Genomic DNA, 13,888 nt, shown 5'->3' with positions numbered 1-13,888 from the left:
CTGATACTTTCCTGAGCAATATTTCTCATTCCCCATGGAAAGTAAGCAACAAAAATACACTCATATATGTTCATATATACATATATGCTTATATATGGCTACATATACTTCAGAAAAACAATTATTTGACCAAAACTTACTTAAATGAAAATTTCATCGGGACAGGTGGTAACAGCAGCATGGTAGGACACAGTTCAACTTCTTCCTCTCCTCCTTTTAAAAATACAAAAATATGAGCATAGCAACTTATGTAAGTAAGACAAGAGTAAGCTGATGTACATCACTAAATAGTCATGACTAAAAAACCCCTTCAAAGTACAAAACTATGAATCTACAGGCAAACCTTCAATAATTATATTTTTTGACAAGATTTTCTGCTTCTAAAACGTCATGAGATTAAGAAAATAATATATTAATATACAAAAAGGAAATAAATTTTAAGTATTAGCCTGAGGTGTGCTGCTTCCACTTAAAATCTGTACTCCTGCTGAATTAGGAAGTACTTATAGTTTTTCAACAGTTAATACGCAAGTAGCACAAAGGCAAACATACTGAGTAACAGTGCACAAGTTCCTGTTTTCCATGTTTTCCTTCATTTACATCCAAAGTGTTTTTCTGAAGCAGACAGAACATACAGACTAACCTTTCTTTCACGGGCTGATGACTGGAAAGCTGAATTATTCAGAGCAGAACTCCAGGATAATTTTGCATCTCCTGCTGCCAAAGATACTTAAAAGGCAGTATGTTCAACATGAAAGGTTTTGTTCTTGATTTCGTAAAAACCAAAAATGGCCCACGCCAGGTTGTGTTTCTTTTTATTGTTAAAACATTAAAGCATAACATTTCACCAAATACAAGAAATTTAGGGGGTTCTGACATTACAAACATCTGAATCATCAAGAGAAACTGTTGAGCTATACACAGTCTGACGTTAATCCATCAATTTAAGGTATATTAGTACATGCTTAAAACATGGCCAAAATACATAATCACAAACTAAGTACCTTGATGCTTCTAAATCTGAGACAAGTAAGTCAGAGAATTGAGTGCAATAAATTTCCAAAAAAAAATTACACTCAATTACAACCTCAGAGGAGAATTATTCCAGAAGGAGTGATGGTTTCTCATGCCTGGCTCATTCACATTCAGTTTGGTAAGAATTTCAATCTTGACAATTTGATTAAAAACATTTTGAAAAATACAACATTTAACAAATGTGAAAAAACAAGTTCAGTCTTCACAGGAATATATGGATTGCTTGCCACTCCAGTCCTTAACTGCCTGTATGTTTTACAAATCTTTACAAAACTAATTTGTATCCATTTTGGTTTCAAAAACATAGTACATCTGAAAAATAAAATATGACTCTACTGATGGGTAATACAAAGACATGAACACGTATTTAAAATTACTTTCCGAAGTAAATCATTTCAGTAATACAGCTATAAGACAAGAAACAGTACAATAAACCATGCATCTTCTGACTTGTCAGAACAGCTAAACTACTCAGTTAACATACAACAACACTTTTGAACACTTCTGTAAATTCAGCACAATTTCCCTTCTAGCACAAGGGAAAAAAAAACAGATTAAATTTGTTCTTCAAGTGGCTCAAGGCTGTCCAAGTGTTTTTTAGGTGTATCATCGCTATGACGACTTTGGCAATGGGTTAAATGTTTCTTAAAGCCTCGGGGAAAATTAGATTCAAAATTACAACGTGGACACTTCAACAAACTTTGACCATGAGCAGCAACATGGTTTTTGAGGAGAGACTCCAAGAGAAAAGCTTTGCCACATATTTTACATTTGTAGGGGCTTTGAACATTATGCTTGTTAACTAAATGGTGCAAGACGGCGCCTTTTTTCATTGCACGACAGCAACAAATCTTGCAATAATACTTTCCCTTGCCACGCTTCATGTATTTTGCTATTTCTTCCTCGGAGATGAAAGCCTCTTTCTCTTCAGTAAACTGCAGCACACACTGTGGCTGCATGGGAGGAGTTGCATCTATTTTGCTCTCTTTGCCATAATCAGATGACTCCATGTCATACTGCTCTTGGTCACTGTTGGATTCTTGCTCCTTTATGTCCATCGAGTCCATCTCTGCTTTTCCACACTCGCTGCTATTTAGTTCAGAATCTGAGTTCTCCTGGTTTTCCTTCTTGGGCTTCTTTTTGGGACATGAATACAACACATCTTCTGGAGATTCTTTGGCTAATATTGATTGTTCATCCTGTGAGAACAAATCATCCAGAGGTTTCTGATCATCTAAACTGTGAGAAAGAAAGTCACTCTCACCAGACTCACTAGGTGTCTGGGACTCGGAGGAAAAACCAGAAGCAGATTTCTGAGGCTCGGAGAACAGGATGCTCTTCTGGATTTCAGAAGGTACAGTAGTTTCAGCATGTCTCTGGACATCAGAGGATAAAGCAGCAGCAGGCTTCTGCATCTCAGAAAATACAGCATGCTTTTGAACCTCAGGGGAAACAGCAGATTTCTGGGAGTCAGTAAAAACAGCTTGTTTGGGGGTCTCAGGAGAAACAGAAGGAGCAGGTTTCTGGCTCTCAGTAAAGAGGCCATGTTTCTGAATTTCAGGAGAAAGAGATTTCTGAGACTCTGTAAAGGAAGTAGGCTCCTGAACTTCAGAGGAAATGGGAGCGAGTTTCTGGGCTTCTGAGAACAGGGTGTGCTTTTGGACTTCAGAAGAAGCAAGAGCTGATTTCTGGGTTTCAGAACATAAGGCGTGTTTTTGGCCTTCAGTAGAAACAGCAGAAGTAGGCACCTGATTCTGGGGCTCAGAAAAGACAGCACGTTTCTGGACATCAGTAGAAACAGGAGGATTAGATTTACGAGACTCTGGGAACAGAGCTCTTTTCCGAGGTTCTGGGAAATGAGCCCGTTTCTGAACCTCAGATGAAGCAGCAGAGGTGGATTTCTGAGTTTCAGAAAAATACATAGATTTCCGGGACTCAGAGAGTTTCCAAGATTCAGGAGATACCGAAGCACCAGGCTTACGGACCTCAGGAAAGAAAGAAGTCTTCCAAGAGTCAGAGGAAATAGAGTGACTAGACTTTCGAAGCTCGGGAGAAACAGGGGGAGAATGCTTCCATGTGTCAGGGGACACAACAGGTTTCCAGCCTTCAGGGTAAACGGATGAGATGGGTTTCCACGGCTCAGAAGAAACAAGAGTAGACTTCTGGGATTCGGAAAAGGACGTAGATTTCCACGAGTCAGAAACAAGCCTCCTAGGTTCTGGTGACACAACTGGGCCAGGCCTTCGGGACTCGGGGGCAGACCTCCGGGATTCTACAGACGCTGACATGGCAGACTTTGGAGCCCAGGGAGAAACCGTGGAAGACTTCTGCACCTCGTGAGGCGTTGACCTCCAGGGCTCAGGGGAAACAGTTGGACCAGGTCTCCACGACTCTGGTGAAACTGCAGGAGCAGGCCTCCTGCTTTCAGGAGAAGCAGCAGAAGCAGGCCTACGCATTTGAGAAGGATGTCTCCTGGGCTCAGGAGACCCAGCTGGGGTATACCGTCGTGGTTCAGGGGATACTGCTGGAGTAGGTTTCTTTGGCTCTGGTGACACAGCTGGCGAGTATCTGCGCGGCTCTGGAGACACAGCGGGAGAATGGCGACGGGGCTCTGGAGATACAGCGGGGGAATGCCGACGGGGCTCCGGAGATATTGCTGGGGAATGACGACGAGGCTCTGGAGACACAGCTGGGGAATGACGACGAGGCTCTGGAGACAAAGCCGGCGCAGGCTTCTGTGGGTCAGGGGACACTGCAGGAGATAGCTTCTGTGGGTCAGGGGACACTGCAGGAGATGGCTTCTGTGGGTCAGGGGACAATGCAGGAGATGGTTTCTCTGAGTCTGGGGATAGAGCTGAGGCTGACTTCTCTGCATCTGGAGATGTGGCCTCCGCTGACTTTTCTGGGTCCGGGGACACGGTGTGGGCTGACTTCTCTGGCTCTGAGGAAGTTGCCTGAGCTGACTTCTGCGGCTCTGGAGACACTGACGATTTCTGAAGCTTGGGGGAAACAACAGGTTCAGATTTGGGTTGTTCGGGAGAAGAGGCAGGTTTGCGTGACTCAGGGGAAAGGGTAGGTTTCTGTGCCTCCACTGTGACACTGTTTTTGGAGGAATCTGCATCTCCTTCTACCTGTTCTTTCCGTTCTTTATTCCACTTCTCAGGTGCTGCATGCTGTGCTGTGATGTGATAATATACATTGCAATACATCTTACTGGTGAAGAAGCATTTGTGGCAGTGAAACAACTTTGCACTTTTTTGATAAAATATAAGTTTACCCAAACCAGCAGCATCCATTTCATCACAATACTCTGGGTGTATGGTACCCATATGAATCTGTATGCTTTCATAGTCCGTTCCTTTGAAGCTGCAGTGATCACACTCTAAGTGCTCTGTGGTTTTACGCAGTACCTGCAACACGTCCATTTTTCAATGGTCAATAAGAGTTCTCACAGCACTGCACCTTTTAAAGAGGAAGCTTCAGTTCCTGCCATAAAGGAAAGAAAAAATAAGTCTGTATAATTAGCTGTCAATGTTAATTTAAATTCTTTGTCATTCCTAAATAAGCGCATGTGCTTTTCCCCCCACACTCCGTTTTAGCAAGTGTAACTTCGGCACAGGTACCGCTGCACGAAGAAACCCAAATACAGGTGTCTTCAACTTCTGCAAGTCATTTTACATCAGTAAAACCTGAAAAACAAAGTTTATATTTAACAACAGGCCTTCCTAGCTATGTAAAAAAAATATGCAAGCAAACAATAAAAAAGAGCCCAGGTCATGAAGAGTGAAGTTTACGTTTCATTCAATAAACGTGACTTGCTTTCTCACTTTACTTCCCAGATTGGGTTGATTTACATTACACATGTAAACTAAAAACAAAAGGTACTGTGAAAGAGTGCCACTGAGATAAAGCCGTTTCAAAACTGCATCTTCATCATAAAATTTCAAAACAAATCAGCTGGTTTTAACAAAGACAAAAAATAATTTCAAGAAGAAAACAGCAGCCAGAAGCCTAGGCCCTGTTTTCATCTGTTAAGCACTGTTTTCCTTTCCCTAATTACATGAAAACCAAACGCTGCTGCTCATAAATACTTTTTCCATCATGAAAAGAATTTTTTCCATTCCACTATTTCATCTGCTGCCCTAGTAACAACAAAAATGCTGTTTAAAAAGCAGCCAGGATGTCTTTGTTTTCCAGTTGGTGTAGTTGACAGCCCTTTGCGTTCACAACATCCTTTGCCTCACCCCAAAGAGAAAGATGGAAATTTCTCAAAATTATTGTTTTGGCAAGACTTAAAAAAAAAAAATCAAACAAACAAACAAAAAAACCCCAAACAAACCAAACAAGACCAAACCAAACAAACAAAACACAACCTCCCCAAACAAGAAACAGAGATGAAGCATCTGAAATGCAAGTAATTTTTAATGATCTGGCTAGATTCCACTATTGCCAACAGAATTTACCCAGATTAGCTACTACAATAAGCAAAATCCAAGCCTAATCAAATGCTGCAAGTAATTTTCGTGTAAATATGGGAAGGATTTCTATGGTGAAAAGAAACATTTGGATATTGAGGTGAAATGCACACGCTTTTTCCTTGTAGGTTCAAATTAAACAGATGTTGCATTATTATCATGCTAAGCTATGAACCAAATTTCAGGGGTCTTGTAAGACACAGTGTTTCCCAGCACTATTAGCAGTCATACAAAAGAAACTCCAAAATGTGGTCCACACCACATTAAAGGTAGACCACAAAACACTTCCCAACACCTTATAACAAACTTTACACTCCTGAAAGATCCAAACAAAACAGAAAGATCAGAGTAGTTTTCAGTGTCTGTATCTCTAAAATAGCCAACAACTTGTCAATAAAAAAACAATGAAGCAAGCCACATCTTAACACTCCAAAAGACTTAAAAGTCTTTATGAATAAAGATTTTTTTTATTGTGGGATTTGGGGTGATGGGAAGAAACAAAGATCATAGAATTATAGAACAGTTAGGGTTGGGAAGGACCTTAAGATCATGTAGTTCCAACCCCCCTGCCATGGGCAGGGACACCTCACACCAAACCATCTCACCCAAGGCTCTGTCCAACCTGGCCTTGAAGACCACCCGGGATGGAGCATTCACAACTTCCCTGGGCAACCCGTTCCAGTGCCTCACCACCCTTACAGTAAAGAACTTCCTCCTTATAGCCAATCTAAACTTCCCTGTTTAAGTTTGAACCCATTACCCCTTGTCCTGTCAATACAGTCCCTAATAAGAGTCCCTCCCCAGCATCCCTATAGGCCCCCCTTCAGATACTGGAAGGCTGCTATGAGGTCTCCATGCAGCCTTCTCTTCTCCAGGCTGAACAGCCCCAACTTTCTCAGCCTGTCTTCATATGGGAGGTGCTCCAGTCCCCTGATCACCCTCGTGGCCCTTCTCTGGACCTTTTCCAACAGTTCCATGTCCTTTTTATGTTGAGGACACCAGAACTGCACACAATACTCCAAGTGAGGTCTCACAAGAGCAGAGTAGAGGGGCAGGATCACCTCCTTCAACCTGCTGGTCACGCTCCTTTTGATGCAGCCCAGGATACGGTTGGCTTTCTGGGCTGCAAGCGCACACTGAAGCCGGCTCATGTTCATTTTCTCATCAACCAACACCCCCAAGTCCTTCTCCACAGGGCTGCTCTGAATCTCTTCTCTGCCCAACCTGTAGCTGTGCCTGGGATTGCTCTGACCCAGGTGTAGGACCTTGTACTTAAAAGCCAGAAATTCTGAATTGACCATACAAGATAGAGAAAAAGAATCCTTTTTTACAAAACCACAGCAGAACCTCATTAGGACAGTAAGGACACACTGCACTGATCGCATTTTCAGAACCTAAAGCGAATTTACCGCTTCCAAAATTGGTGGGAATTCTAAACTGCTGTCCTGGGTTCAGCAGTAGCAGTCATTTTTCTCCTCCTTGGTAGCTGGTGCAGTGCAGTGTCTTGACTTTCGGCTTGGGAATAGAGCTGATAACGATGTTTTGGTTTGGCCAAGGACTTTGTGAGCCTCATGCTCTGCCAGGGAGGAGGGGAAGTTGGGAGGAAGCAGAGACAGGACACCTGACCCAAACTGACCAAAGAGGTATTCCATACCACAGCACGTCATGCCCAGGATGTAACTGAGAGTTACCCGGAAGGGCTGGGACTGCAGGGTTGGAGGAGGTATCAGTCAGAGCCTGGTCGGGCTGTGGGGGGGTGAGTTATTGGTCAGCTGGTGGTGAGGTGTTGTAGTCTCTTCCCTTGTTATTTCCCTTATCATTGTTATTATTGGTGGTAGCAGTAGTGATTTGTGTTATACCTTAGTTACTGAACTGTTCTTCTCTCAACCCATGGGAGTTACTCTCGTTTCGATTCTCCTCTCTGTCCCTCCAGGAGTAGGGGGAGGGAAAGAAGAGGGGGGGAGTGAGCGAACGAGCCCTCTGCCTGGTTTTAAACCACAACAACTGCCCATTTTCTTTTCTCTAGAAAACCAAAAAAGGTTTGTCCAAAGTTAGTTTATCATAGTTTACAACAAAGTTTACCAGACAATCTTTTCTACTCTTCTCATTTCCCTCCTCCTTACACATCACCTAAATGTTGCCCTTGCTGCAGATTTCTCTCATTCACTCCTCTCAACTACACTTCACCCTACCTCCCATCCTTTCCTTTTATTCAATTCTATCTTATTTTACAATGGAAATTTCAATTTTCTTTCCAAATGCAGTGGTGAGAAAAGGTCTTGGCTCCCTTTCACAAATTGTCCAAGTTGCTGCTAAGTTGTTTTGACCAGGAGGTTATTCTGCAACTGGAGAAGTTACAGACACTTCCTCATTTTCATCTCCAGACATCCAAAGGTTGACATTCAAGCCTTTGGCATAAGAAATAATGTGAAAGAGCTGGAGGCACTTTCTCCCACACTGCCATCACTCACCATTTTCAATTTTGTGACTTCAGCATGCACCAGCTGGCAGTCACTGATGAACCTGTCTCTTCTGCTGAAATCTCTTCTTAATTGAGGCATACTGCTAAGCAAGACAACTCTTTGGTATTGCAGCACCTTAGGCCACCTCACTGCATTCACCTTTTTTCATGCATGTCTAGAACGTACACACAGATTCCTACAACCAGCTCTCTGCTCTCTCCACAGAAATGCTTAAGATCCTGTCTCCTGCACTGTAGCTCTTGCCACAATCTCTTCCACCACAGGAAGAACAGACAGAGAGCAGGGGGAAAAGGGGGGGGGGAAGAAGGGGAAGAAAGAAGAGGGGAAAACTGGGCAAAAAAGGGGGAAAGGGGGGGAACGGGGGAGAGAAAAAGTGGGGAAAAGGGGGGAATAAATGGAAGAAAGTAGAGAAAAGTAGAAAAAAGTGGAAAAAAGTGCAGTCAAACCACATCAGCAATCTTTCTTGAGCTCCCATTAGACTAAACAATAGGAGTGGCCTAAGCTGAGGCACATAGCAGACAAATCTCTCCTGGTTATCTTCCCAGCCAGCACACACAGCGACTTCAGAGCCCGTTCTTAGATTGGACATCCCATCATCAATGAGGATCCCACTACAGATGAAGTCTCTCAGAAGCCTCCCAGAGGCAGAAAAAAAATGCACAGGAGATACTGCGTGTAAGAAAGAATCCACCCAGGGGATGGCACAGCACTGACTCTGGCAGCTAACAAGATGTCTCCACTTCTAACCTCTATTCCAACATCAGAGTTGGACATCTACTCACCATTTCAGGTTATTTTAAATGTACACATTCTACACTCAGTGTTGCACCATTTAACAGATCCCTGCATTTTTCCTCTACAAAGGATAGGCTGCGACTGTCATAAGGCAGTGCCAGCGAGAAGCAGGGAAGGGCACAAACATCTAGACTGCCTGTGAGCACAGAAAACCCATCAATGATGTCAGCACATCTGGGAAAGCCCTCAAGAAGAAAACCCTCTATTTTGTCTGATGCCCTACAACCCCTTTGGATTCCCTCTATCAGCCACTGTGAAGGAAGAACGGCTGTTCATGTTCATCAGCCTTGGAATTCTCTTGCCCGCAAACAATTCAGCCATATCCTCTATCAATGAAGAGGGTCAATGGTGAAGTTTGCTGCCAGCACAAGAAAGCCAGATACAGCTGCACCGCTGCCTCTACTACCAGGTGCAGATCCAAACTATTGCAAAAGGAAAAACTGCATTTTTTTGCAGTACCAAGAAAAAGTAAATGGCAGCAACACGATGCTCCTCTTGAAGCTACATCCCTGTGTTGACTGACAAGCAGCACAAGTTGAGCTCCCAGAGGAAGCTGCACACAAACATCCCACAGTGCAGCAGAGCATACACTTCACAATGCCAACAGTAGGTAAGGGAGTCACTTCCAACACAACCACCCACAGCAGGTAAGGGAGTTACTTCCAGTACACCACCCACAAGACGGGCAGCACTGCACTCCTGCTAATCCAGCAGCATCCACAGGAATCCAGCCACATCCTCACAACTGAACTCCCTGCTACCAGCCATTTACTTGGGCTAAGTTTCGTCAGCAACAATCTGATGGAACTGAACCACGTTTCTAAAATCACACACCTAAAAAAAGGCACGAGTACCCTGACCTGACCAGCTGCTGAAACAGTGAGATACGCTGTGAAAACACATGAGAGGGGGGATATGTGGTTCCATGTTTCCAGGAAAGGATCAAGTCAAAGGAGAGTTGCAAAGTGACCAGAACGTGATGCACATGCAGAAGACTTCAGAAACACAAAGGTATAAAACTGCACCTATTCTGCAAGGTTTCCACCTCTGCTAAGAGAATGACAAGTCTTGCACACCAACAGTAGTTCTTACTACAAGATCTGACACCAGTCTGAACTGTAGAGTAGTATGAATGTACCTATGACAGAGTTGGGGCAGCAAAAATCAGTTCTTTAAGGTCCTGACATGGCTTTCTAACTGCAAATTTCCAGGTTGACACAGACAGCTTCCAAAAATGGCCCCAGAAACCTTAGTTCTGCAGTGCTGAACCTAAGATGCCACTGGATACACCATAGCACACAATCTGTTCAGGAATTGTGACAGGTTGTGTATCTTGATGACACTTGGGTGACATGGTTTAGTGTGAGGTGTCCCTGCCCATGGCAGGGGGGTTGGAACTAGATGATCTTAATGTCCTTTCCAACCCTAACTGTTCCATGATTCTATGAATAATTCTGTTTACGTTCTCCTGAAAGCAAGCGTGGTTCAAGGGGAGATTATGGAAGAGAAAAGTGATGTCCCAGGTCTCTATAGTCCTCACCTACAACTCGGGACAAGTCAAGCCGCCAGTTACTCCTCTTACTTCCAAGACTGCTGAGCCAGTATTAACAGCTCCTCTCTGCACAGTCACGCATCAAACCCTCCTGACAACCGCACCACCTACTACTGCTCCCCCAGCCCATCCCGAAGCTCCAGAAAGTGAGTGCAGGTGACACGAACGCGCCTCCGCCAGCTCACAAGTCGCTCCAAAATGCCACTGTCACCTCGCTTCGCCCATCCCTAACGACGTGAGGCTGCGACACAGCGACGTCGTCAGAGCCATCAGGTCTGCACCCGCTTCACGGGCGGCGCAGCGGCTCTGTCCCGAGTGATGAGGACGGTCCCGCCGAGACTCGGCGCGGACACAGGTCCTACCCCGGCGTCTAGCAGCGCCTCCCCACCGGAGCGGGACAGCGCCGCTCGGTCTGCGCCCCGCTGGCTCCTCGCTTCGCGGCCGCTGCTGCCGCTTTCCCTCTGGGGGAGCGAGAGCTGCGGGCCGGGCTTTTCCCAGGCACCGGCTTCGGCCCTGCCCGGGGCCTCTCCCCCGCCACCCATCCCCTCCGCGCCGGCTGATCTGCCTCGACACCCCCCCATCTTTCCTTCCCGTGCGCGCAGCCGCCGCTCCCGCCCCGACGGTTTTGTGCTCCCGCGCCGGCACCACTCGCCGCCGCCTGCGCGACACCGCCGCGTCCCCCCCCCCCCCCGACCCGGCCACCCGCCCTCCCGACGCGACGCCGCGGCGGGGGCTGGGCAAGGGGAAGGCCCAGGCGCGTTGCCCAGGGGGAGGGGTGCGGGCCGGGCCGCGGCCGCTGGCTGGAGCGCAGTGCTTGTGCGGGGCGCGATCGCGGCCCCCCCTCCCGCACTCACCGCTGAGGCACCTCCCGGGCGGCAGCGGGCGCCGGGCAGGGGCTGGCGGCTGTCGCGCCGGTTCGTCACGCGGCGCCTGTCCGCTACGGGGCGCTCTCCGCGCAGCCGGCAGGGGTCGCTGCCGCACCGCGCTGCCCCGGGGCCGCCTCCTATGCCGGCCCGCCAGGACGCGGCGGCTGCCCGTGGCTGTCCCGTGGCACGCAGCGCCGTGCGGGGCTGCACCCGGCAGGTACGGGGGGTGATCCCGCCCCTCTCCTCCGCTCCCCTGAGACTCCACCTGCAGCGCTGCGGCTCAGTACAAGAGGGACGTGGGCCTGTTGGAGTGAGTCCAGAGGCCACAAAGATGCTCCGAGGGCTGAAGCACCTCTCTGAGGAGAGAGGCTGAGAGCTGAGCTCGTTCAGGCTGGAGAAGGCTCTGAGGAGACCTTAGAGCAGCTTCCAGTACCTAAAGGGGCTACAAGAAATCTGCGGAGGGGCTTTTCACCAAGGGCTTGTTGTGGACAAGGGGGAATGGCTTTAGCTGAAAGAGGGGAGGTTCAGGTTAGACATTAGGAAAAAAATATTTACTGTGAGGGTGGTGAGACACTTTTTCATCCCCTTTCTCTTTTCTCCTTTCCTCTTCCCTGTTTCTTAGTTCTTTTTTTCTTCTTCTTCTTCTTCTTGATTTCTTTCTTTTTCGTTTTTTCTTTCATTTTTCTTTCTTCCTTCTTTACTCTTTCTTCCTTCTCCGGTCTCCTTTCCTCTCATCTGCTTTTTACCTTTCCTGCCCTTCTCTTTCCTTTTCTGCTACTTTTATCCCACTTTTTTCCTACTTTCTCACTTTTTACACTTTTTTGACCATTTTCACTTTTTCCACCTTTTCCCATTTTCTCACTTTTTCCACTTTTTCAACTTTTTTCCACTTTTCCAATTTTTTCCATTTTCCACCTTTTTCACTTTTTTCCACTTCTTTCCACTTTTCCACATTTTATGCATTCTCACTTCTTCCACTTCTTTCACTTTCTCATTTTTTCCACTTTCTCACTTTCTCCATTTTTTCCCACTTTCTTCCTCTTTTCCACTTTCCACTTTTTCCACTGTTTCCTCTTTTTCCAGTTTCTCCACTTTCTTCCACTTCTTTCTACTTTTTTCCTCTTTTTTTCACTTGCAGCCCAGAGGCCACCCCATTATCCGTCCCCTCGTGGTATCTCACCTTGATAATCTGACAGCACTTCTTAATGTTGTTGGGATCCAGAGATTTAAGAGAACATCCCCACAGCTGAACTAACGGGATGTGCTCACTTCCAGCATTAGCTACTTGTGTATCCCATTTTCTTTTTCTGAATGGGACAAGGAATGTATCTTCATATACTCCATATGGTGGAGACATCAGTGTTTTTCAGCTGGTAGGACTCTGCAAAGAAAGCCTGTGGTATTTTCCATTCAAATGTGTGTATACCTCTGTGTGCGTGTGAGTATGCATGCACACAGGTAAGTGTGTAACGCAGTGGAGGTCTGCAAGAACAAGCTGCCGTGAGCCTACCTTCGTAAGCCTGGAGCTGGGCAGTGAGAGCAGGAACCCTGTGCACGAACACATGCAAAGTATGTCATGCCTTTAAAGAATATTTTTTTAAAAAACAACCAAACTATGGATGGAAAAATGTCTCTGCTGTGGAAAGTTGGGATGTTACCTCTCAGGTGTGGGAGAATGGATGCTGGTGCCTGCAGAGTAAAAGAGGTTGTTCAAGGAATTCCTTTGTTGGCATAGCCAAGCCATCAGGCAGCAGGGTCTCCTCGGAGGCGGCTCAGGATGCAGCCGTGGGACAGACGCTCACTAGTGCACTCTCTGCAGCTACATCCCAAAGGCCTGAATATTCCTTCCATGTGGATGCAGAAGGCAAAGGCCAAGCTCTCTGGCCCTGGTGCAGGAGGATGGCTTCATGGGAAAGCAAGAACAAGTGAATGGGCTGCAGAAATCCTAGTCAGCGAGGTCATGGCAGCTTGACAGGCTGGACATGAGTGTTTAAACCCTGACAGTTTTTACTGAGCTGGGGTCTGACACCCACCTTCTGGTAACCAGAAGGGATGGAAACTAAGAAGCCCCAAATATGAAATTATTGCTAAACAAACTGCATTTTGTTAATTACCTGTGATGCCACCAAGAGGTACCCATCACCTTGCACTCAGGGGAAGGTGGGGGAGCAGCCTGAAAGCCTGAAAGCCAAAAAGTACCAAGCTGGTGCAAAAATCACTGCTTCTGTGTGTCCACTGGGTCCCTCTCACAGGTGAAAGCCCTCCTGCAGCCTCCCCTGGGCATGCCAATGGGTGAGAAATACCTGCTTGTGAGCAGACTCTCACCCAGTTAAGGTTCTGTCACTGAGTGAGGGGAAAGCCTGATCCATGCTAACGCCACCCTCCTCAGCCAGGCCACCAAGAAAACACCCTTTCTCTGCAGTAAGGATGAACTTGGCTTTAGATGGAGCTCAGCCCAAATGATTCTCTAGCAGCAGCTCTACTTAAGCTTGAAGTCATTTGAGCTGGCAGTTCACTAGCTTGATATTCAAGTTCTCAACTTATTTTTATATGCTTCTGAAGAATACAGAGTAGCATAGGATCATAATTGTTCTAGAGTAATAGATGGAAACATTGCAGATGATCACGCCTCCAAATCATAGTTAAAATCTTTTTGCTTTTTATTCTATTTAATGCTTAACA

General features: G+C 46.2%; 1 protein-coding gene across 5 annotated transcripts; it reads right to left on the bottom strand.

Moving 5' to 3' along the window:
* Positions 1-798: 798 nt before the first annotated feature.
* Positions 799-11,250, bottom strand: CHAMP1 (chromosome alignment maintaining phosphoprotein 1). 5 transcript variants are annotated; one of them, XM_062606999.1, is made up of 4 exons: positions 10,371-11,013; positions 7,982-8,244; positions 4,313-4,445; positions 799-4,213 (listed from the first exon to the last, which is right to left on the bottom strand). In XM_062606999.1, exons 2-4 carry the CDS (start codon positions 8,069-8,071, stop codon positions 1,590-1,592), a joined length of 2,847 nt encoding a protein of 948 aa, XP_062462983.1. In that variant the 5' UTR covers positions 8,072-8,244; positions 10,371-11,013; the 3' UTR covers positions 799-1,589. The 5 variants fall into 5 exon arrangements, with proteins under 5 accessions (XP_062462983.1, XP_062462984.1, XP_062462980.1 ...); XM_062607000.1 differs by having other exon boundaries at positions 4,313-4,521; positions 10,371-11,009; XM_062606996.1 differs by having other exon boundaries at positions 799-4,445; positions 10,371-11,011.
* Positions 11,251-13,888: the final 2,638 nt, after the last annotated feature.

Source organism: Pezoporus occidentalis, unplaced genomic scaffold, assembly GCF_034315485.1.
Source record: "Pezoporus occidentalis ecotype Australia unplaced genomic scaffold, CSIRO_AGI_Poc_V1 ctg99, whole genome shotgun sequence".
Taxonomy (NCBI): domain Eukaryota; kingdom Metazoa; phylum Chordata; class Aves; order Psittaciformes; family Psittacidae; genus Pezoporus; species Pezoporus occidentalis.
Note: the sequence above shows the minus strand (reverse complement) of the source record. Positions and strands in the feature narration are given on the sequence as shown.